The sequence below is a fragment of the Siphateles boraxobius genome, unplaced genomic scaffold (assembly GCF_051911475.1).
Source record: "Siphateles boraxobius isolate OS27281-9 unplaced genomic scaffold, OSU_SipBor_1 31, whole genome shotgun sequence".
Lineage (NCBI taxonomy): Eukaryota > Metazoa > Chordata > Actinopteri > Cypriniformes > Leuciscidae > Siphateles > Siphateles boraxobius.
The window spans coordinates 5,326,386-5,351,045 of NW_027508931.1; the positions used below are offsets into that span (position 1 = coordinate 5,326,386).

Sequence of the window (24,660 nt, forward strand, 5' to 3'; positions counted from 1 at the left end):
TTTACGTGTGGATGAAAGAAAATAGGGGCCTGACCTCACTGTGCTCCGGAAAGAAAGAAGATAAATCTGGAAGAATGAATGCTATGTTTCTTTTTCTCTCTTTTTACGTCTCTCCCTTTGAAACAAATACCTTTTGATTCTTGCATGTTTGTGCATGTAAGTGATGTGGGCTTGAGTGTGTGTGTTGTCAGGCACTTGTAGACACTTGAGTGTCACACAACTCTCTAACAGAGTCATCCTGATTTAATATTTTCTCAAATATTTCAAAACTTTATTTCCTTATATATCTCCATTAGGGCCACATCAGTCTACTGGTTCTCATAGGAGTTCATACCAAACTTTCTACAGCTGTTCCTTTCACTCCTGTTTAGGACAGCCCCTCTCATTTGTCCCCATTATAGGCCCACCCAACAACCGAGAATGACAGAAAATGAGAGTTAGAGAGAGGTAAAGGAAAGAACTACATGCACCTCTTGGGTACTATCCTGTATAATCCCTCAAGCTTTCCAGATTTTTCTTCTCCAACTTTGATTTCTTGCTGCTTTGAAGTTCACACTCTCTGTCTCCCTTTGTCTGGCCTCACTGCATAGTACAACTGTTTCATTCATAATACATATAATATAACTTTCTATGAAACTTGAACTTCAAACGGTGAAGGTTGATAAAGCATAAGCATAAAAATTAGACACAGTGGCCTCAAAAGCCACACTTAAAGGATAGTTCCTCATGTATGACATTCTTTCCTCGGTGGAACATAAAAGAAGGCATTTGGGAAATGTAATTTTTTCCACATAATGGAATTCAATGGTCACCAAAATTGTTATACCAACATTTTTTTAAATATCTGTTTTTTTTATGTTCTATAGAATAAAGTATAGGTATTCAACGACATGAGGTTGAGTAAATAATGAGACTTTCATTTGTAACCTATCACTGAAATGCCTTTGCATTAGATACAAAACACATTGAATTCATCACCTTTACTTAATTTAATTGAAGTTTTTACACACAATTTAATTTAGTTCATTAAAAATAATTAAGAGAAGTTGTTAATATTTTATTTCATTCCATGGTGGAAAAAAGCTTCCATAAATATTTTATCTAATGAGGTACGGTATACAAGTTAAAATAAAAAAATTCTACCTCATAGTGTGTGCAGGAGCACAGCCTGTTCATTTTTAGTGCAGTATAATTTCATAAAAGTATTGTAAGCCTAAGTAGATTCTAAAAACCACTGGCTTATGATGCTTTTGGGAAATGCAGCCCAGGTCTGTCTGTGTTTGAAAGGTTGAGTTTGCTCAGTCTGTACAGTCTTTGTGTATTCTAGTTTCTTACTTTTCAAAAAGTTGGTACATTAATCAGGTGTTCTAATACTTTGAATTTTCTGTTCAGAGACAGGCAGAATTCCAATTTGTTGTAATTTCTGACCAATTTCTCAGGTATTTTCCTTCTGTCTTTGATATTAGATTCAGTCAAATTCAATTTTCATCCTGAGGCTCCACCGAACATTTCCATCAAGCAAGGTCAAACATGCATGATTCTAAATAGCTGTTTCTGGCGTTCCTGCCTAACCTGGACTACATGAAGGTCAAAGTGAAGAGGCCGGGATTTACAGGAAGGAGATATGTCTGGAGAAGTGGATCTGGGACCTGTTATTCCACTTTACTCCATCGACTGTTTCCAATTACAGACTTCAAAGGACTCATCGCCTCAACTGTGTTTAAAAGAAAGGATTGCTCAGGTCACATGAAAACAGCAAGAGTCCTATTTTCTCTCATTACAGCATTATTTCTTCTTCTCGTTGGGATTTACTGATGGGATCAAGTGTCAAAAACTATATACAGCATAACACCCTATTTCTACTTGAAGTAATACATCCACAGTGAATTTACAGTGAAATGTCGATATCATAAAGAAATATAAAATGATAAGATCAGTGTTTTTATTTGTTAATTAAAAATATAAAAAATCATTGTTTGGTATTTGAAAGAAAGACAAAATAAAATAAAATATAAATAAAAACATCCAAAATAAAACTAAAAGCAATCAACAAAAGTACAAAACTTAATTACTAAAACTGAAAATATAAAAATAAAAGCTCATTCAAAATACTAAATTACTCAATTTGACGATTATGACAAAAATATGAACTTATTTTGTCAATATCAGAATACACAGCTTATACTTTTCTTATTAAAACTAACATTAAGTCCATTGAGTGGCCTCTTTCTTTGTGTGCATGTATTTGGTTTACTGTTGGTATACATGTGTGAAATTAAAGGGAAATGAGGAAAAATAAAATATAACAAAATAATTGAATATGAGGGAAAGTGCAAACAGTGAGCCTGTGGATGTGGACAGACTAAAACGTCAACAACGTTTTCATTTGTATGCCGTTGAAGGCTCATTTTGTCTAGAGCATAATGTTTGCTTTCTCAGATTCATGGTAACAAGCATTGAAATTCATTGTTATTTTAAAAAACAAAACAAAAAAAAATCCCGATTTGGAAAGCCACTTGTCTGTGATACACACAGACCAGCATGCAGAAAACACATCAAAGTGCAGATGTTAGGAATAGATTATTGTGAAGGAAAGCATATGCTTTGATATGTTGTAAAGATGGTTTAGCTTTGAACGGTTGCCGTTTCATCACATTGTATAAACAGAAAAGATCTAGATAGTACTGTCTATCATGTGGTTTTCTTCAGCAGGATGTACCTCTGTTTTAGTCTATGCCTTTATATTTATCCCATATAAAATCGAGATTAAGGTATTTTAAAGCTTTTGCAAAACAAAACACACTTTAATATACTGTTTCCCCCTATTTTATGATCTATTAAACGGCTTTTAATAGGCCGTTTTAAAGCAGAACTAAGTAACTTTTTTACCTTAACCGAACAGCTTTGGAGTCATTGTAATGTTTATATTACTGATTTCGTGTTGAATGGTGGTCGTCTCGCACCCCCCTGGTGCCTGTGAGCCGCAAAACCACCCCTGCAACTTTGGGCCGGCGGACGAATTGCTTTACGGCACTTCACGCGTACACGCTCCCATCCAGGATACGGCTAGCTATAAGAACAACTATCGTCCCATGGCAAAGCTGGCATATAAGAAGCAAAAAGCTAGAAAAGCATTGTCGGAGGAACAGAGAAAGAGGAAATGGCAGACTGACCGAGCGAGGAGTCAAACACGAGTAAACATCGGACCTGCGTTTTCAGAATGGCGAAAAAAAACGAAGAAAGCGCGGTCGGAAGAGTCAAGAAAAAGGTAGCGCTAACAAGAATCTGGCAAACGAGGAACCGGACAAGAGTCCCACTCGCTCAGTCTTTCACTGTTAAAGTTGATTCCTGCGATTATCATGAGAACAGTTGTCAATATCTCACATAATTATCAGGACATAAATAAGCCTACATGTTGTAAATCGTGTAAATGAGCGCAAATTGCAAACTATTATGATAAATTGCAATACTCATGTCTAACAACATCATAACGGACGTTACGAAATCAGGGCTCTCAAGTGTCACGCATTGACCGTGACAGTCACTCATTTCTGTCTCATTTCGGTCTTTTGTCACGATCTCCCCCCACACATTGTATTTCTTACGCTGAAAAACTATTTGTAATATTTAATATGCCAAAACTCTGGCCGCGCCGCTCTCACTGTGGAACCAGCAGGAATCAAGCGCGTCTCCTCTGGTGTTGTTCGTCGAGCTACACAATAGCCAATCAGAAAATAGCCCTATTGTATCTGGGTAAGATTTAACGCAACAAACAATGACAAAAATGTATCTGTTGGCTGGATGTCACTCTTGCCTGTCTTCAATACTTGAGAGCCCTGCGAAATAATGCGACGTACATGATACACTTTATTGGTGTCATCTGGCATTTAGGCTCAGGTGAGCCTAACGCGGTAGGCTACTTTATTATGATGAAGTGCAGAGGCCGTGAGTGCAGATACGCTCTGCGTGAGTGGTGTTTACGACAGTAACGTTAAATACAAGTACTCTACAGCGACTCTAGGGATCGCTGTTTGACAAAAACAGAAATCCTGCATAGTGCCGCTTTAATTCCATGTGTCTAAGCATTTTTTAAACGCATGGTTTAAAAAATGTAAGGAGGAAAACAGGTATTTAAAAGAATTTCACTGTCAATCCAGCATTTCCCCTTTTCACTGTTAGAGGGCGATCAATGAGAATGTTTTCTGAAACTGTGGCACGTCCTGATTTTGCAGAGTTAGACGGGTTCCTTGAGTCAGCATATATTGTTGATCCTAAAACAAAATTCCTGCCTGAAAATGTAATCCTAACCCACTCATAATCTATCCCTGCACACCCCTAAACCTAACCCTACCCATACGTTATCCCTAAAATCACTGGGAAATGATAGGTGAACAACACTGACGTAGAAGCACCTAACCCTGGTTGTAAGCCTAAACTTGACATAACTGTAAAAATGTCCCTCAAATCTGATTGGTTTATTGGAATGTCGTTCCAGGATCAACAAAGATGATGATCCAGGAGCATGTTGAACTTGGCGAAATCAGGTTCTGCGAAACTGTGGGACGTATTTGACATCCAGACCAGTGGATGGAACTTTAACCTACATAAAATCTACGTTTCAAACCCAAATTTTAATTTGTGCAATTTTAAGCAGACAGACCAAAATACATTTTCATATTATTATTGCTGATATTGTTCTTGACTGTGAAAATATTTGGCTGTACCTAAACTATGAGTCAGCTTCCATTAGTCCATTAAGGCAGTGTCCATTTTCCAGACTTACTGGAGCAATAGATCTGATGAAATATTGCTTGCAATGGCATTATTATGACTACATGAGAAGACTTCCCAGAATGTTTCACTTAGGTGAGAAAGGTCTGTTCACTTTTCCTTCATAGAATGGACAGATCAGATCAGTTTACACCATCACTTACAGATCTCTAATTATTATCTCTGCTTAACCGCGACATGTGTGGTGAAACATGAATGCATCATATTTGTCCACAACATGACACTGCAAAATAAATGTGACCCTAAATGCACATTCCACTAAAGCCTCTTATTAACTTCTTCCAAAGTTGGAATACTTGTTTTCAAATCAGATCCTTGCATCCTTTCCCGTTGTCCAAGTTGATATCTTTTCCCTTTTCCATCCCTTTTTTGTTCATCTGATGTAATACAAGTAAAAACACGGCAGAGACGAGAAGAGCCACTCCTGCCATCAGGAAACCAGCACCATAGTCACTCATTTTGTCTATGAAGATTCCTGTGGAAACAGTAGGAAAAGTGATTTCATCATTGTCAATTATGAGTTTCACTTAGAATAAAGGAGAATGCACAAAATATAGCTTAAAAAGAAAAACAAAAAATTGAAATATAAAAATAATAAAAAATATAATCTAGATATGTAATATCTAATTGTTTTCTTTTTTAATAATGAGGAAAAATTGCACTGTTATCCATTCATCCATCCTGCATTTGCCCTTTCTTGCAATTAAAGGCAGATCAATGAAAATGTTTTCTGAAACTGTGACAACTGTGACATCAATATTTGACACCTAGACCAAACCCAAATTTCAGTTTGTGTAATTTTAGGCAGACAGACCAAAATTAATTCATAATATTGTTATACACGACAAACTGCAGTAGATATTGTTTTTGACTGCATGTGAACATCTTAATATATATATATATATATATATATATATATATATATATATATATATATATATATATATATATATATATAAATCTCAAATACATTAACAATGACAACAAAAACGTTATCACTAACGGCTTCCTTTTATCAAATTTTCTATGCACTCAAAAGTGATATCTTAAAATAATATCAAATCACATTTAGTTTCCCTGTAATACTGAAATCAAGGCTCCACATACTTGCCCATACAAAACTCACCTCATTCTAGGCTGTTGTAGGTGGTTGCAAGGGCATTTGTATGCGGTTTCTAGGGTATTCTGGGCGGTTGCTTGGGCACAATAGTGACGCTTGCCTAAGCACCACTAATTAGCCTGCAGTTGTTCGTTTATCACCCCACCTCCCATTTCTATGCCCAACCTGCTTTCTGAATGCACATTTTCCTGTACATTATTTTAAACAATCACTCAATTAAAGCACCAATGAACAGAGCCCCTATGAAGTCAGTGATGCAGTGATTATTTGAGTCATCTTTTATAATGCCACAGTAAAGGAGTTTTCCAACCCAATTAAAAGTCACTGAGAAAAACTGCAGCAGAGCTAATTTATGGTGTAATTACACCGCCGGTTATGGAGCCCAGCAGACTAACCTGTAGTGCCTAAAAAAAAGCGTTTCTCTCCTCCCAACCATTAGTCTGTGCTCTATTTAATGGACTAAAAACCCAAGAGATTCATATAAGGTACATTAGTCTTCCAGTATACAGATATGGACATGGTTTTGGCAGTTGACGCCTCTAAAAGGACAGATGAGGCTTTTCTGGCTGATTTAGTGTTGAACTGCCTATAGCGTGGGAGAGGTTTTTGGCTGCACAGGGGAGAACTCTTCCAACTTGTGCCATGTTTTGGCAGATGTTCTTAAGTGAAAAACTGTTAGGTAAGGGCAAAGTGTCATCATCTCCACATTACAATACAATCTATTTGAAGTTTCTTTCAGAGTTTATCATCTGGTAATCAATTACAGCTATTATATGTTGTTCTTGGCTGGTAGTTTGTTTGTTGATTCTTTGGCCCCTTTTGTAGCTCCGCTGATGTATTGTTGCACTACCGTTTGTGATGTGCTCTGAGCAGCGGGCACAGAAAATTACAGCCAATGAAAACAAATAAGCGGTTTAAATTTGGTCAGGGCAGTCAAAGCGAGGCTCGCTACTGAAAGGGGAAAATCCATTTATGTAGTGGCCAATAATCCATGAAATTAACACAATAGCCGAGTGCATTTCTTTGAAAGGCGATGCTTTATGAGAAGATAACAGTATTACTGTAAACTGAATCCTGTCAAGCATTAATGAGAAACCTCAAATATGATGAGGGAAGGGAAATGCATTAGGATGACTGATAAAGTGCTTTCTAAACAATAAAACAGGACATCTTAATGTTAGACTGTAGAGTAACTTCTGCAAGCAATCTGTAGATAGATGTCATAATAACCTACTCAGCATATAAAGAAACAAATAAATCCCAAATTTATCACAAATATAATATAATATAATAATATTTTTATATATATATATATATATATATATATATATATATATATATATATATATGTTTGTTGATTGTTTGTTTATAAATAACAAATATAACAATAACGAATACAAGTATTCATTATAATAATTATTAATAACAATTAATTACACATAATTTTAATAATATGTTACATTATATTTTTGATTTATTTAAATGACACAATCAACTAATAAAAAATCACAGATATAATATAATACAATAACATTATACATTATAAGAAAATACTATTATATTTTTGTTCTAAATATTTAGTTATGTGTCTTGAAAATATACAGTATATCTAACAAATATATATACATATACATACATATATATATATATATATATATATATATATATATATATATATATATACATATATATATACACACACACACAGTATATACGGTTTATAACTATTTAAATTATTTAAAAACAGGATAGTCTCTGCTCAGGATAGTCACTATTGATCAAATTCCTTTTAAACATCTCACCTGCTAAAGGTGGTCCAAGAAGCCCACCACTGCTGCGGATGAGCATGAAGAAACCCAGAGCACTCCCTAGCCTCTCCACCCCCACCACTTCCGCCAGTACCGTGATGTGAATGGCCACGGTCGCGCCGAACACCAGTCCGTAACACGCACTGAACAACGCTAGCTGGGTGAAAGTGGTAGCTAGTGGGCAGAGCAACAGAACAATGCCCAACAGAATCACTGTGACAGTCAGCTGGTGGACTGTCTTTACCAACCGCAGATTAGCCACCCACCCGAACAGCACCCGTCCTAACAGGTCCAGCACCGCAGAGATGGACATGAGAGCAGCTGCCTGGTACTCCTCCACTCCTTGACTGCGGGCGTACGGTACCAGAAAGAGAGCTGGAGCGAAGAAGCCAAGAGCAGCAAAGACACCAAACATTGAGTAGATCATGAAGCGAGCGTTAACAATAAGCGTGTAGTCCATGTAACTTATGATTTTGACCTTCAGTGGATTAGATTTTTTCGAGTCTGAACTGTTCTTTGAACTTTTAAAGTCTGTGTGAGTTTGTGATAACGGCTCCAGCTCATGATCGTCCTTCTCTACCAGCTCTTTAGAAGGAACATATCTGTTGAGTGGTCTTAGAAGAGCTCCGCACAAACACAAGTTGAGCTGCAGAGCTCCCAGGATCAGCATCGCTCCCCTCCAGGAATACCTATCCACCATGAACTGGAAGGATGGGGTCAGGACGAAAGTGAGGATGCATTCTCCTGCGCTGGCCAGAGCGTTGGCCACTGGTCGTCGCTTTTCAAAGTACCAGGCTAGCATGGTGACAGTAGGGGTCCAGGTCAGGGCGTAGCCGAATCCTGCAGAGGACAAAACGAAAAGGACATTCAGAGCAAGCATTTATTTCTTTGACAAATCATTCATTTTGTAGGGTAAAACGTTTTTTAAATGCCACTGGCTAAATGGACAGCAAGTATTGCAAGGTTATGTGTTTTATGAACATCTAGCAACACTTACTAACTGAATACACATTTTTTTTCAAAATATTGTGTTGCTAGCAGTCATGGAATATTTCTATCATTGAACTTGACCTGAAAGTTGTGCTGCTGCTGTAACTTGCACACTAGACCTTTAGCATGATATTGAGCCAGTGGCCGACTACAAGGCTTTTAAATTACCATTCAAAAATTTGGGGACAGTAAGATTTTTTTAATGTTTTTTTTTTTGTCTTTTATGCTCACCAAGGCTGCATTTATCTGATGAAAAATACATTAAAACAGTAAAATTGTGAAATATTATTACTATTTTATTTCTATTTTAATATATTTTAAAATGTAATTTATTCCTGTGAAGGGGAAACCCATTACTCCAGTCTTCAGTGTCACATGATCCTTCAGAAATCATTCTAATATGATGATTTGGAGGTCACAAAAATGTTCTTATTATCAATGTTGAAAACAGATGTGCAGCTAAATATTTTTTGTAGAAATTACTTTTTTTGATATAAGGATACTTTGATACTTTAAAAGATTATATTCTTTTGTAACAATGCAAAAGTCTGATCAATTTAATGCATCTTTTCCTGAAAAAAAGTATTAACTTTTTGTTAACATTTAGGGCCAGATATACTAACAGCTTGCTCCAGCGCAAACCCTCTTTTGGCGTAAAAAAACAACTACTGTCAGAATTTACTGAAGACACGCAGTGAAAAATTAGCGCTGAAAAGGCATCGACACATTTATTTTTTGCAGATGACCTAATTGCATATACATTTGTAGGAGTTTCACTTTCAGGCGCAAAATTTATGGGAGGAGAGTATTTAAATGAATTATGCAGGGTGATTTACTATGGTTTGCGCTCATCAATTTAATGGTGTTTACGCCATTGTTTAGTCCTACCGCCCGAAAAAAGCACGTATTAAACCAGACGCTACCTGCTAGATTCATAGACAGTAAAAGAAATGGACACAGCGACCCCCTTGATTTCAATGGAGAAAACTGAAGCCCACTAGAAGCACTCACTTCCTGATGGCTGAGCGTATTGCGCAGGCACAAACTGAGCTTGACGACAGTCTGACAGTTGTAAATCTTCTAGTAGCCGTGCCAAGACAAATCTGAATCACGTAATTCCTCAAAAACGTTGTTGAAATATTTTGTCCCATTGCTTTTATTGAGTCTTTATCTATGGGCTTCTCCCTTGACTTTATGCCTCTATTTCCCCCCGATTGCCTCATAGACAGTAAAAGATTGCCTGCGAGCTTCTCCTCCTGTCTATATGGTAATTTCTCTATTGTGCGACAGAAAGTCGCGTGGTTATGACGCAATCGTTAGCCTATTTTTACAAAAAACGGCTTCTACGGGGCCATAACGTAAGATACAAAGTAATGGAGCCTTTTATACGTTGTCGTGTTTCTTTAGAAATAAAAAAAGGACAAATGAAGTCTTTGGACGCCTCAGATGTAAAGTTATTCGCTGTCAAAGTGATGCCTAAATGAATGGGAGTCAATGGAAGGCTTACAGCAGGTGATGGTCTGCTAACATGGCGGCCCCCAGGGAGGCTTCAGTTTCCGGAGGATGGATTACCACCTTGGGTAGATTGCGTTGGTCATTATGGAAATGATCTGACTGTGTTTGTTCTTTAATTTGCGCATCGTCAGTAGATCACAAGAAGAACTTTTCACTCCAACGCTATCTCACGTCCAATTCGTACAAATTCATAATCCCAGTGATGGGTAGGTTTAGGAGCGGGGTCAGGGGTAAGTCATTCATACGAATTCATATGAATTGGGCAACTCGTAAAATATGTACGATTTACCCAAAATCTTACGAATTTCTACGAGTGAGGTAATATGAATTCGTACGAATTATCCACCTCGTAAAATACGCTGTTTTGGAATTACGTTATTTTTCACTGTCTAGTAAATCTGGCCCTTAGTGTTTTATTAATCTGACGAAACCAGTACATTTTTTGAGTTTGCAGCTTAGATTTTTTGCGCAAAATAATATAAGTGCATAATTAGTGCCTTATATTTAAATAGCCTAAATGTGATGACACACAGGGCAACTTTTTGAGCAATGTTGCTGGGCAATGTTGCCGTCAACGGCCAACCAGATGAAACACAGGGCCCATGACCAATCTAAATTATCTAGATAGAAATGTATTGCCCATTTTCAATGGGAAAGCGCCCAAGCAATAATCGCTCAGCAAGATTAACCAGCAATATTGCTCAAAAAATTGCCCTGTGTATCATCACCTTAATACTTAAGATTTAATTTAACTGATTAATAAATAAGAATAAAGCAAACCAAAATCAAAATAATTGTACATTAAATATATGTTAATACTTGTCACAGTCCTCGTCTGCACCTGTCTGTCCTTGTCTGCACTACACTTCCCAGAATCCTCCTTGTCTCCACACCTGAACTCACTCCCTCACTTACCAGCCTGTTCCTCGTTATCATCATCTGTGTCACCTGTCTTCACATCATTATGGTTCATTTGTCTCTGTATTTAGTTTCTTCTGTTCAGTCTGTCTTTGTCGGTTCTCGTCTATGTAAAGTTATAGTGTTTTGTGAGTGTACCCTCTGCCTGCCTGTACCTGTTTGTTGTTGCTTTTGAGTAAACCTTTGAATTGGAGCTTTTTTGCCTCAGCCTGTCTTCATCTACACCACAACCGTGACAGAAGAACCGACCTAAATATGGAGGACGCTATGGAGGCTTTGCTATTTAATCAGAATGGGAGTTCTCTGGAGGAATTTGTTGCAGTTTACCTGCATCTACATCAGGACGTTTACTGGGAGGAGGAGTTCTTAAAGCAGCGGTTCTGGAGAGGACTGGATGATCCGCTAACCCAGATACTGCTGCTAGAAGACTTAAATCTTTCTTTTGCTGAATTTATGGACAGAGCTCTGTGGGTTTGTGGATCCTCCCTCACTGTGGGCCCTGAGTCATGTTCTGCCGAGCCTGAGTCTGAGCTTTTTGACGACCTTCCTGAGCTTCTTCCGCCAGAGACCGTCCAGCCAGAGACCGTCCAGCCAGAGACCGTCCAGCCAGAGACCGTCCAGCCAGAGACCGTCCAGCCAGAGACCGTCCAGCCAGAGACCGTCCAGCCAGAGACCGTCCAGCCAGAGACCGTCCAGCCAGAGACCGTCCAGCCAGAGACCGTCCAGCCAGAGACCGTCCAGCCAGAGACCGTCCAGCCAGAGACCGTCCAGCCAGAGACCGTCCAGCCAGAGACCGTCCAGCCAGAGACCGTCCAGCCAGAGACCGTCCAGCCAGAGACCGTCCAGCCAGAGACCGTCCAGCCAGAGACCGTCCAGCCAGAGACCGTCCAGCCAGAGACCGTCCAGCCAGAGACCGTCCAGCCAGAGACCGTCCAGCCAGAGACCGTCCAGCCAGAGACCGTCCAGCCAGAGACCGTCCAGCCAGAGACCGTCCAGCCAGAGACCGTCCAGCCAGAGACCGTCCAGCCAGAGACCGTCCAGCCAGAGACCGTCCAGCCAGAGACCGTCCAGCCAGAGACCGTCCAGCCAGAGACCGTCCAGCCAGAGACCGTCCAGCCAGAGACCGTCCAGCCAGAGACCGTCCAGCCAGAGACCGTCCAGCCAGAGACCGTCCAGCCAGAGACCGTCCAGCCAGAGACCGTCCAGCCAGAGACCGTCCAGCCAGCTCTGGAGGAGGCAGTGCTCCTTGTGAGATCCATGGCTGTTTTGTGTGTGTGGGCAGCACACACATTCGTCACAGCCCATGAACCTAGCTCGAAGCCCTCTTCACCGCTGGTCCCGTCCAGCACAGAGCCTTCACCGCTGGTCCCGTCCAGCACAGAGCCTTCACCGCTGGTCCCGTCCAGCACAGAGCCTACACCGCTGGTCCCGTCCAGCACAGAGCCTACACCGCTGGTCCCGTCCAGCACAGAGCCTACACCGCTGGTCCCGTCCAGCACAGAGCCTACACCGCTGGTCCCGTCCAGCACAGAGCCTACACCGCTGGTCCCGTCCAGCACAGAGCCTACACCGCTGGTCCCGTCCAGCACAGAGCCTTCACCGCTGGTCCCGTCCAGCACAGAGCCTTCACCGCTGGTCCCGTCCAGCACAGAGCCTTCACCGCTGGTCCCGTCCAGCACAGAGCCTTCACCGCTGGTCCCGTCCAGCACAGAGCCTTCACCGCTGGTCCCGTCCAGCACAGAGCCTTCACCGCTGGTCCCGTCCAGCACAGAGCCTTCACCGCTGGTCCCGTCCAGCACAGAGCCTTCACCGCTGGTCCCGTCCAGCACAGAGCCTTCACCGCTGGTCCCGTCCAGCACAGAGCCTTCACCGCTGGTCCCGTCCAGCACAGAGCCTTCACCGCTGGTCCCGTCCAGCACAGAGCCTTCACCGCTGGTCCCGTCCAGCACAGAGCCTTCACCGCTGGTCCCGTCCAGCACAGAGCCTTCACCGCTGGTCCCGTCCAGCACAGAGCCTTCACCGCTGGTCCCGTCCAGCACAGAGCCTTCACCGCTGGTCCCGTCCAGCACAGAGCCTTCACCGCTGGTCCCGTCCAGCACAGAGCCTTCACCGCTGGTCCCGTCCAGCCCTTCTGAGCCTTCACCGCTGGTTCCGTCCAGCATAGCCGGGCCTTCACCGCTGGTTCCGTCCAGCCCAGAGACTTGTAATGACTCTGTCACTCTCCCCATAAATTTTTTTGGGGGGGGCCATAGGCCCTCGCCGTGGGTGCCCAAGGACCCACGGTCAACCGAAGGGGCTTCTCCGCCATGGCCGCCCGAAGGGTCCCCACCGCCATGGCCGCCCGAAGGGTCCCCACCGCCATGGCCGCCCGAAGGGTCCCCACCGCCATGGCCGCCCGAAGGGTCCCCACCGCCATGGCCGCCCGAAGGGTCCCCACCGCCATGGCCGCCCGAAGGGTCCCCACCGCCATGGCCGCCCGAAGGGTCCGCACCGCCATGGCCGCCCGAAGGGTCCGCACCGCCATGGCCGCCCGAAGGGTCCGCACCGCCATGGCCGCCCGAAGGGTCCGCACCGCCATGGCCGCCCGAAGGGTCCGCACCGCCATGGCCGCCCGAAGGGTCCGCACCGCCATGGCCGCCCGAAGGGTCCGCACCGCCATGGCCGCCCGAAGGGTCCGCACCGCCATGGCCGCCCGAAGGGTCCGCACCGCCATGGCCGCCCGAAGGGTCCGCACCGCCATGGCCGCCCGAAGGGTCCGCACCGCCATGGCCGCCCGAAGGGTCCGCACCGCCATGGCCGCCCGAAGGGTCCGCACCGCCATGGCCGCCCGAAGGGTCCGCACCGCCATGGCCGCCCGAAGGGTCCGCACCGCCATGGCCGCCCGAAGGGTCCGCACCGCCATGGCCGCCCGAAGGGTCCGCACCGCCATGGCCGCCCGAAGGGTCCGCACCGCCATGGCCGCCCGAAGGGTCCGCACCGCCATGGCCGCCCGAAGGGTCCGCACCGCCATGGCCGCCCGAAGGGTCCGCACCGCCATGGCCGCCCGAAGGGTCCGCACCGCCATGGCCGCCCGAAGGGTCCTCACCGCCCGGGATGCCCGAGGGTCCGACCGTTCCACCCTGGACGCCCGAGGGTTCGTCTGCTCCGCCATGGCCACGCCCACGTCCTGCTCCGCCATGGCCGCCTGGTCCATCCTGGAGTCCATCCTCCTGCACCCGGTCCGCCTTCCCGTTACAGACTCCAGGATGCCCACCCTCCCACCCCTGTTTTAAGGCGTGAGGTCACGCCTACCGGGAGGGGGGAGTAATGTCACAGTCCTCGTCTGCACCTGTCTGTCCTTGTCTGCACTACACTTCCCAGAATCCTCCTTGTCTCCACACCTGAACTCACTCCCTCACTTACCAGCCTGTTCCTCGTTATCATCATCTGTGTCACCTGTCTTCACATCATTATGGTTCATTTGTCTCTGTATTTAGTTTCTTCTGTTCAGTCTGTCTTTGTCGGTTCTCGTCTATGTAAAGTTATAGTGTTTTGTGAGTGTACCCTCTGCCTGCCTGTACCTGTTTGTTGTTGCTTTTGAGTAAACCTTTGAATTGGAGCTTTTTTGCCTCAGCCTGTCTTCATCTACACCACAACCGTGACAATACTAAACTAAGAAAGTGGCAATTAATGAATTTAACAAAATTAATAACTTACTTAAGCAAGTAATAAAGAATGACAAATTAGAGAGAAATAATTAGACAACATGTGCCAATAGTGATAATGAACAAAACAAATTTTCATTGTTTGTAACTAGTTTAACTTTAAATCCTAGTGGGCAAAATGTTTTTCTTTCTTTGCTCCTAAAACTTTCCTGTCTCATCATATGCTTTTCCCTCTCCCATACAGCTGCTATAATTGGCTTATGACCTTTTCAAGTTGTAAATCAACGATGAAACACAGGAAGCGTGAATGTGTGTGCGCTGGAGCACAGCCATATGCTCTACTGCTGGCTGTGCTTTTACCTGTAAGGAACCCCACAGTGATGTACAGCTGTAGCAGATCCTGGGCATACGACCCGGCCACCATCCCAATGCTACTCAGCAGACCCCCCGCCATGACCACTGTCCGATGGCCGAAGTACGCGCTCAATGCAGAGCCTACAGGGGCTGAATCAGACAAGCACACAGTTATGACATACTGTACCGCCAGTAGCCAAGTGCTCTGTCAGCCCATGTAAAGCTATCATTCTGGGAGACAGAAAAATGGAGGGTAACACAAACTCATATTTCTAGTCTCCTGCTCTGTTAGATATATTTCAGCCTCACAATGTTTAAAGGTCTGATGGTGCCGGAGAACATGAATGTGGCTCTAACAAATATTAAAACATTACAGTGAGCTTGTGTGTTGGCATGCATCTTAATTACAAATTAGATCAACAGTGAAGATCAAGTGTGACAAAGAGTTTTTACCACATCTTCATTTTGACATTTACAAACATATTAACATCAGCCAGTACATGTCTGCAGTTCAAAAGGCAAAGGTTACTGCGAGTGTAAGTGAAGGGAGCCCCCTGCTGGTTTAAACTGAACTTGGTACATACCCCCAAAATGTACCGTTGCCACAGAGATGGATGTGATCCATGAGCTTGCAGTCGCTGTGGTTGCAAAGTAGTACTGGATTTCTACAAAGAACACACCAAAGGACTTGATTACACCGAATGTCAGCCCAAAGACAAGGAAGGAGGAAAGCACAATGAACCAGCCATAGCCTCCATCCGGGGGATCTGCAGGCCGAACTATTCTTCTCTTCGCTTGTAGTTCCATTGGAAGCTCAGAAGATAAGTTCCTCATCTGCCATCTAAAAAAAGAAAAACACGTTTTTATAAAAATGGAAACGCATAAATTCACACTGCCCAGTCAGCACTGATGTTCTCTGAGCCCAGTAACACGAGACGAAAGTGATATAGTTCATCAATTATTATCTCTGTGTCAAAACAGCTGAAGAATGATTAACTACAACATGCCATAATCACATTGCACCAAACTGAACAAATGTTGTGTGCACATGTTTTTTTTTTGTATGAGGCAATGAATATGTAACCTCTGTCAATACCCCTACAAGAATATGAACACACTGTAAACTTGTTTTACTTGGCTGACCTGCAACCACAAACATTGAGATCAGTCAGTAAAAAAAAATGTTTTACTGCCAAAAGAAATGGTTAACATTCAGCCTCTAGCATCTGTAATATCAGGGCAGCTGACATATTTGTCCTGTTTAATAACCAATGTGTATATTGTAGGATGGTAGTTATCAGCAGTATTGTGTAAGATATAAAAAGTAATTAATTACTAGCCACAAATTACACCTTCAACAGTGTAATTAAATTACTGTACTATTTACTCAAAGTATTGCAATACATATTACTAATTACTTTCTAAATCAACCCTGACCAGTTGAACAATGCAAGGATAGACAGGAAACTGCGCTTTTCATTCTTTCAAATAAATAATAAAAATTGCGTAAATTATTGTTGAACTGACCAACGTATTTAAAGGGAGAAAGTTTTTTGTGGCCAGGTCTGTGGGGGTGTGCCCACTCGTTACGGAGCATGTAAAATACATCAATCAGCTCCTAACCGACACCTTCACGAAAGCACTGTAACTTCCCTGCCACCTCTGGTGATTCGGGGGGAGCGGTTTCCAGTGAAATGTTGGATATTCTGTCATTTCCTGTTTTCGCTGATTACACCCCAAGAACAGGAAGTAATTAAAATTGGTACCCCTTTAAAGAGACTTTGCCTGTGTGAAAGCTACTGCCGGGTATCTGTCCTTGGGTTCCGTGAAACCAGAGCAGAGCATCTGCTGTCACAGGAGAATCTCTTCTGGGGCCATAGAATATGTTCTATGAGAGAGAGTCAGGTACTTCCGGGTTCCCCCCAAAAAAAGAACAAAAAGGATGGGGGACTGTGTCCGGTTTTAGATCTCCATCAGAACGCTCAAGTTCAAGATTGTGATTGGTTTGTCACGTTCTATCGAAAAGACGCATATTTTCACATAGAAATATTGCAACAAAACAGGAAGTTCCTGAGGGGGGCCTAGGGGGGTATTTTTTTGTAAAATACAAACTAATTTTAAATAGATTAAGAAAGCCACCACTACTGGTCACATCTATAGTTAGATTGATTTGTTTAGATCCAGTGAAGTCCCACCACATTTTCTCAGGATCGATATTGTCCCCCGCCACTTTTTGAAAGATTGTGGCACGGATGTAGCTAATACAAACAAATAAAACATCTCCAGTTAAATAGCAGAACATTAATTTAGTTCACGGTTAAATAAGAGATCTGGCGCTAAAATGTTGTTTTTATTTAAATCATGCTGAGCGCTCGTTGCCGCGGCGATCGGCTGTCATGGATACAGTGTTCTCTTGTCTTCACTCGGATGCGCGCTTCAATCTATTGCTGTTGCGAAGACTCTCTACATCATTCCAGTGAAATCACAAAATAAAATGCAGTTAATGCACAAAACTTGTCCCTGCTTGATATAGACTGTAACCACTGATGAACATATTCAGTTTTGATGAGAGAAAAAAAAAACTTGTGGATTAGAACTCGTAACCTCTGACATGCTTGGCAAAATATCTACCACTAGACCATTTAAGAACTGAAAATGAATTTGCGGATCAATGCATTTATTTACGGGTTGAGCAGAGAGGCTGTACAGTTTGACCAGCGGGCAGCGGCCGCACACCAGGCCGTTGGATGGTGTTGCTTAGAAATTGCAATGTATAACTATTATCAGACCGGCCCTCGCGGCCTCGCAACACTACCGGCCCACCGGGAAAAGCCCCGACTCTCCCAATTGCCACTCCACCCCTGGAGCAGATCTACTGTCCAGACAGAGAAACTCCACCCCGAGGTAGTGAAACAAATCTGGGAAAGATTTTACGAAGCAGAGGTGGACCTCTTCGCCTCCCAAAAGACAGCGCAATGTACCATCTTTTTCTCTCTGAGTCACCCAGCCCCCCTGGGTCTGGATGCGATGGCTGCCAGTTAACTGCCAGATCGCTTCAATTTTGGGGTTCCTGCGGGAAAAATTATCAGCAGGCACATGCCCCGCCACTCTCAGGGTTTATGTGGCCGCTTTATCGGCTTGCCACACCTTGATTGACGGGGTGCCACTCTGGAAGCATCCTCTGCTCGCCAGCTTCGTTCGTGGGGCCAGGCGACTGAGGCCATCCGTTAAAACAAAGATCCCTTCATGGGACTTAGTTATAGTCCTTGAGGGTCTGGTTGAGACTCCCTTTGAACCTCTAGAGTCAGTGTCTGACAAGCTTCTCACTCTAAAGATGCTTTTTCTTATGGCTATCACTTCTTTGAAAAGAATTTGGGATTTGCTGGCTCTGTCTTTCTCGCCATCCTGCTTAGATTTTGCCCCAGGAATTGTGAAATCAATTTTGTATCCTCATCCTGACTAAGATTCCTTTCTCAACCGTACATCCATTTACTCTTGAGGCATCAGGGCTCATTCTACCAGGAGCGTTGGTTCTTCCCGAGCCTTGGCGGGGGGATGCCCCCCTGCAGCATGTTTGTGATGCGGCAGGCTAGTCCTCTCCACACAAATTCATAACCCTTAAGGTTTTACAGTTTGGATATTAATGCCACTTTGGGCTCACACATCCTTAAATCAACATCACAAGCACATGTCTGAGACCTTTTGAGCTTACACCATCGTGAGGGGTCCAGACACCCCCAGTGCGGCTTGGGTATTCTTATACCAATAGTGCTGAATCAAGCGTAGCATTGAGTGTAGCCTTTGAAAGGGAACGTCTCAGGTTGCTTGACAGGGTTGCAGTCAAGTAACCCGAGATGATTTTTTTTACACAATATTTTTTAATTAGCTTCAACCAATTAAAATATAATAAGGAACTATATTCTGAATCACAGCTGAAGAAGTTGCAGTGGTTCTAATTAGTATATTCACGATACAAATGTGATCTCACCTCTCATAATATTTGTTGGCTGAAAAGACTCCTCATTCCCATTTCCAAGTTCTGTCTAGCTCATCTTCAGTGACAATGCGTATCCAGACTACTGTACACAGAAATGCAAAGGTCAACACAGGGAAGACGCAGGAAGTGGGAGGTAACCTGCTTGGTTGTAAAGCGTTTTCATATGCATTATTGTACAATGCTTCCAGAATGTGAATAGATCTTTTCTCTTTATGCTGAAGGAGATACACAACTACTGTGGCCGAGCTTCACAGGTCCTTACTTGGATGATCTCTGGACCTGAATATAAAACCAGCTGTTTTGTAAATGGATTACCCGGGACAGAAATGTGTGTAGCACATCATTCTCTAGAGTGCATAATAACAAGATGTGCAGAAATGAACAATAATTATAGACTAAATCACCTTCATATCCTACCCTACTTTTAGGATAGTAAAATACATTTCACTAAAGTTAGCAACCACTTCAAGCAGAGAACCACAGCTTCTTTAATTATAGAATTTTAAACTTTCTTTATGATAAATAATGAGTCTTCTGGTGCATTCAGCATTGTAACGTTTTGTTAGATACACGGAAAATGTGCTTCATGTGATAGCATCTAAATTAACTGGTTTATACGAGTCAAACATATTATTTATGACTGAAAAATCCTGAATATATTAGCCAACAACAATAAAAAGCAATTTCTAAGGATCAGATAAAATAGAAATAGGTCACAACTGCACAAGAACAGGATGAGAAAAGAAAAGTACAGACATCAGCTTTTTTGATAGATTCCAATAGGATGTCACATAATTCCTTCTCATTTTAAGACCATGAGTTCCTTTAGTATATAATAATAGGAATTTGAAGATGAAATGGTAAAATAAACATTTGACCTCCAAGAATTTGTGCTGCTTGTAAGTTCAATACTCAGTAAACAAATCTATACATATTATGCTGCCTAACTGTGAATTAGCATTGTCCAAGGTCATCATATAGGATTTAAACTTTTTTTGGGAGAAAAAATCTTTTTTTATCAAGATGCAAACCTGTAATCTTGGGCTTGAACTACTGACACTCAACTAAAATTGAGGCATAAATAGTATTTTACCCCGAGAACCAAAACAGTTCAGTAATAGCCTGAATCTCATTTCTCAGCCACTGCTCTGAGTTCATTGATTAGCGAGGTCATTTAAGCTTCCTCTGATGTTTGATCTTCACTGCCTTGGAGTGTTTTGAAAAACAAATTAAAAGGAAGGAAAATTAAATAAGCTCAGGGGCCAATAAAAACCTTGCTTCATTTGATGTCCTCTTTCCCTTTATGCATGTAAAGTAGGAAGAGTTTCCTAAAAGGAAGGTTAAACTGTCAAATGTGCATAAAAACGGCAAACTTCAAATTCATTCAGCTGTAATTTTTGGCTCTTGGACAGGCACTAAACAATATTAATTATAAAATAGATGGCGAAAAGTATTACAGAAATACTATAAAATACAGTGTGCATTAAAAACAGGTTGTGGATACTAAAAACTGGACCAGACATGCATGTTCATAAGCATATAGAAGAATTACATCAACATTGTTTGCACTACAATACCTGTTAAACATATTAATGTGACACATAATGTAGATGATAGTCAAGGCTTGACATTAAATTTTTTCCTCACAAGCTACCGTGTCTAGTGGTTTTTCAAAGTTACTAGCCACTCACCATTTTCACTGGCCACAATTTTGACATCGATACCATGGGGAAAACCTGCCATGTAGGTATTTTTAATATGATCTCATAATTTGGCAGTAGGTATATTACGCTGCTGTCACTTTAAGACCTGACTCACAGATTCATAACACTATTACGGACGTGTTTTTTGTCTCAACTGTAACATAACTGTTTACGTGAATACTCGCCAAGATTACACAAGTATTTTGACATTATTTTGTGTGGATTTGTTGACTTTTTAAGTTCAATAAGCAGCGAAAAAGAACTCAATTTAGTACTGAGGGCAGCTTTATGTGCGTGCACTTTGGGCGTGAGCACAAAATCAGTGGAAATTAGTAAAATTATGCAAAATGCGTACAATCCCAAATTAGTTGACATGTAGTTGCAAAGTTACTTAGAGTTAGAAGAATGTCTAAAGTTGACCATCAAAATAAAGTATTACCAATCCTGTCTAGACTGGCAGTATACATTGGGAAAAAAAAGATGAGAACTCAGTTATTATGACATTGACACTAACATTATTGATTTCTACTAATGGTTAGGATTGAATTTATAATAGAATACTGAAAAGAATACATGCAGTGTAAAAGCATGAAAGCTTGATATTGTGAGTTATGAGTGAAAGTAATATTTATATTGCATAGATAAAATTACATATTGGCTTGGATCCCTTTACTTTACAATGCTTTTATCTACCAGAGCTTAATCTGATTTCAGCATTAAAAGTCTTAAAACACATGCATACGAAATTGAATCGTCATAATAAACTGCAATTAGACAGTATCCTAATAATCAATTTTACACACAAATTATTTTAGATACTGTAGAATTAGTAACGTGTGACAGAATAATGACATAAGTAGTCACTTATATCACTGACTCTTAAAATGAAAATCTGCAAAAGTCAAAAGTTGGTAAGAATTTTGAATGTATTCACCAAGGCTGCATTTATTTGATCCATATACAGCAAAAATGTATTAAAATTTTAAAATGTAATTTTGTCCTGTGATGGCAAATCTGAAGTTTCAGTAGCCATAACTCCAGCCGTCAGTGTCACATGATCCTTCAGAAATCATACTAATATGCTGACTTGGTGCTCAAGAAACATTTCTTATTATCAATGTTGAAAACAGTTGTACTGCTTAATATTTGTGTGAAACCATAATATGTATATATTTTTTAGGATTATAAGAACAGCATGTATATGAAATACAAATCTATTGTAACATCATACATTTCTTTAGTCTCCCTTCTGATCAATTGAATGTTTTTTTTCCGAAAAGAGATTTAGATTTAATTTCTTTAAAAAAATATTACTGACCCCAAACTTTTGAATGGTAATGTATTTCTATAGGATAACTTTAACTAGATAAACTGATCATTTTGGTTGAACAGCACTGAAAGAGAACATACATCAGCTTTAGGGTTAAATGTTGCATGTCCTGTTTAAAGCTTCATTGGTTGCATGTTCTCCAGTCTTGGATGAAATCCAATTAAAAAGGACCAACTGTCAGCTTGTTAGTTATCGAATATTGTGCAGTGCCTGATTAGCTGTGATCTTTTACTCTCTGGACACGCATCAGACTACCCATGTTCAACAGACCTTAGCATCTTGTTTAATGATTTCATCTTCCAGACATGAATCTGGACGTGTCTCATAATATAAAAACTGCAAGTATCTTAATAAGAATGATTTTCAACTTACTGGATATCACAGCAGGGATGAAATAATGCAGATTAATCTCTGTTTGGGTGCTGTGACCTGCAAGGTGTTAAACAGAAGGTTAGCATTAGCAGAGCAGGGGATCGTTCATCATAATGAGGTCTTTATGTTCAGGATCCCTCTGATAGGATGAAAATGTGAAGACACACTGAATTAAACCAATTAGATAATGTGGATGAACAGGATTAGATGCGTATTAATCCTCTGAATAGTTCAGACCAGTTGAGTTCTATGTTTTTACATTGTCATTGAAAGAAGGGCATCCTCTTCTGGCAGTCCTTCCACTCCAGTGGCTTTCACCCAAAAAGCACAGGTGTCTTTGCACTTACCCAGATGGCTTTGCTGTTGATTACAAAACCTGAGTATCACAAAAAGACGAGAAGCCAGCCACACAGGATTTCTTTGGAACATAAAGATCATCTAAATCACAATTTTACTGAAATTGCTTTGTTAGATTACTATCTCAGAAGCTTACGTTACAAGGCATATTCTTCCAAAATGAAGACATGATGTACATCCTTTTTTTTTTTTTTCGGATACAAAGTTGCTGGGATGTAATTTTGCAATTTTGGATATAAATCAATGTAATGTAAATTAAATTGAGGTGTTATTCTTCCAGGCAATACTTCTTTCTTTATTTTTGGATTCCTAGAGAGGAGCAAGTTTATCTTGAAATTAGTATTAGTATAAAACTGGTTTAGATATACATGCATACTCTTTTTTGGCAATTCAAATCATTCAAAATAATTTCTGTTTGTTGGAGTATGTTAGTTTTGATTTCAGAATTGAATTTAGAATTACTTTTAAATTGAATTCAATTCCTTAATTCAAATGGAATGTAAATAGCATTCCATAAAAAGTAACTAACACAATATTTTAAAAGTAACTTTCCCCAACACTGCTCATGTACTCATAAAAATTGGAAAAATCCAAGTCCAGGCACTCAGTAGGTTACAAAACTAAAAAAGCCTTTATTATTTAATCAAGGGCTAAACTATTAAAAAACACCAACGCATATTGGCCCACTGGCCTGCATCAGGGTGTTGGAGGCCATTAAATAATAAAGGCTTTTTTACTTTAGTAACCTACTGAGTGCCTGGACTTAATTTTTTATGAACATTTAACCCTTCCAAGAGCACCAGAGGATACAAGGGACACCAGCAGCGCTCAAGCTTCCTTTTGTTTACTGCTCATATACTGTTGCTTCTTGAAATGGACTTTGTGTCATTCAAAATAAAGTAATTCAAGTTGTCTTCTAAGAGATCTGAAGACTGTTGAGCGTGTCCTAATAATTATTATACTGCATATGTGTTTATGCTTCTAACACCAATTCTGTTCTGTTGTTTTCATCTGTATAAGGTGTGACCCCTCTGTTATCCTCATGGTTATGTTTTGGTGTCCATGGTGACCATCTGTGCTCCTCAAGAGGATTTGGTGTCACAGCACCAAAAACATCCCTTCCCCCTTAGGCCTATCTTAACAAAGCTTAGCATTACACACTGATGGAAAAATAATTTAAAGACTGAGCAAAGTTCTGGCCTAACATGTTATATATGCAGTATAAAATGTCTTACCTGTAACCATCAGGTGCGTTGTAGCACTAAGCCTCTGGTCTGCTGTGATAATGTCAAAACTCCATAGGTTAAACAAGATTATGAGAAAAGGGTGGAGCTTATGTAAATGAGACAGAACACGAAAGTTGGTGGGTTATTACATGGCTGTATATTCAGAGAACTGAGTGATGTGAGCGTTTGTTTTGCATGCGAGTGTGGCGAACAGGACGGCCGAGGGACGTGAGAGAACGGCGCGAGGCCGGTGGTGCGATTGCTAATGAGCAACACCTGTGAACAGGGGCGGATTAAGGTTGTCAGGGGCCCCTAGGCTGCTATTTGTGTGAGGCCCCCCCCCCACTAAAAATGTATTTAGTGCCATATATGGTCCATACGCAACTACGGTGAACTGGCATACACACACATTGAGACAGCTAACACTACAGTGTTTTCTTTACATTCCTTCAAGTGGTGGACCACAACAGTAAGATAATTACCACCACACCACGTAGGTAAAATGAAAAATTGAACATTACAAACAAACCACAAA

General features: G+C 41.4%; 1 protein-coding gene across 3 annotated transcripts; it reads right to left on the reverse strand.

Annotated features, from left to right (window-relative positions):
- Nucleotides 1-1,907: 1,907 nt before the first annotated feature.
- On the reverse strand, nt 1,908-24,267 carry LOC143696813 (monocarboxylate transporter 13). Of its 3 annotated transcripts, XM_077193528.1 has the most exons (7): nt 24,135-24,267; nt 22,543-22,599; nt 19,129-19,219; nt 15,725-15,981; nt 15,147-15,290; nt 7,714-8,559; nt 1,908-5,266 (listed from the first exon to the last, which is right to left on the reverse strand). In XM_077193528.1, exons 4-7 carry the CDS (start codon nt 15,972-15,974, stop codon nt 5,094-5,096), a joined length of 1,413 nt encoding a protein of 470 aa, XP_077049643.1. In that variant the 5' UTR covers nt 15,975-15,981; nt 19,129-19,219; nt 22,543-22,599; nt 24,135-24,267; the 3' UTR covers nt 1,908-5,093. The 3 variants fall into 3 exon arrangements, with proteins under 3 accessions (XP_077049643.1, XP_077049644.1, XP_077049642.1); XM_077193529.1 differs by lacking the exons at nt 22,543-22,599; nt 24,135-24,267 and having other exon boundaries at nt 15,725-15,805; nt 19,129-19,404; XM_077193527.1 differs by lacking the exons at nt 22,543-22,599; nt 24,135-24,267 and having other exon boundaries at nt 19,129-19,404.
- Between the last annotated feature and the right edge of the window lie 393 nt (nt 24,268-24,660).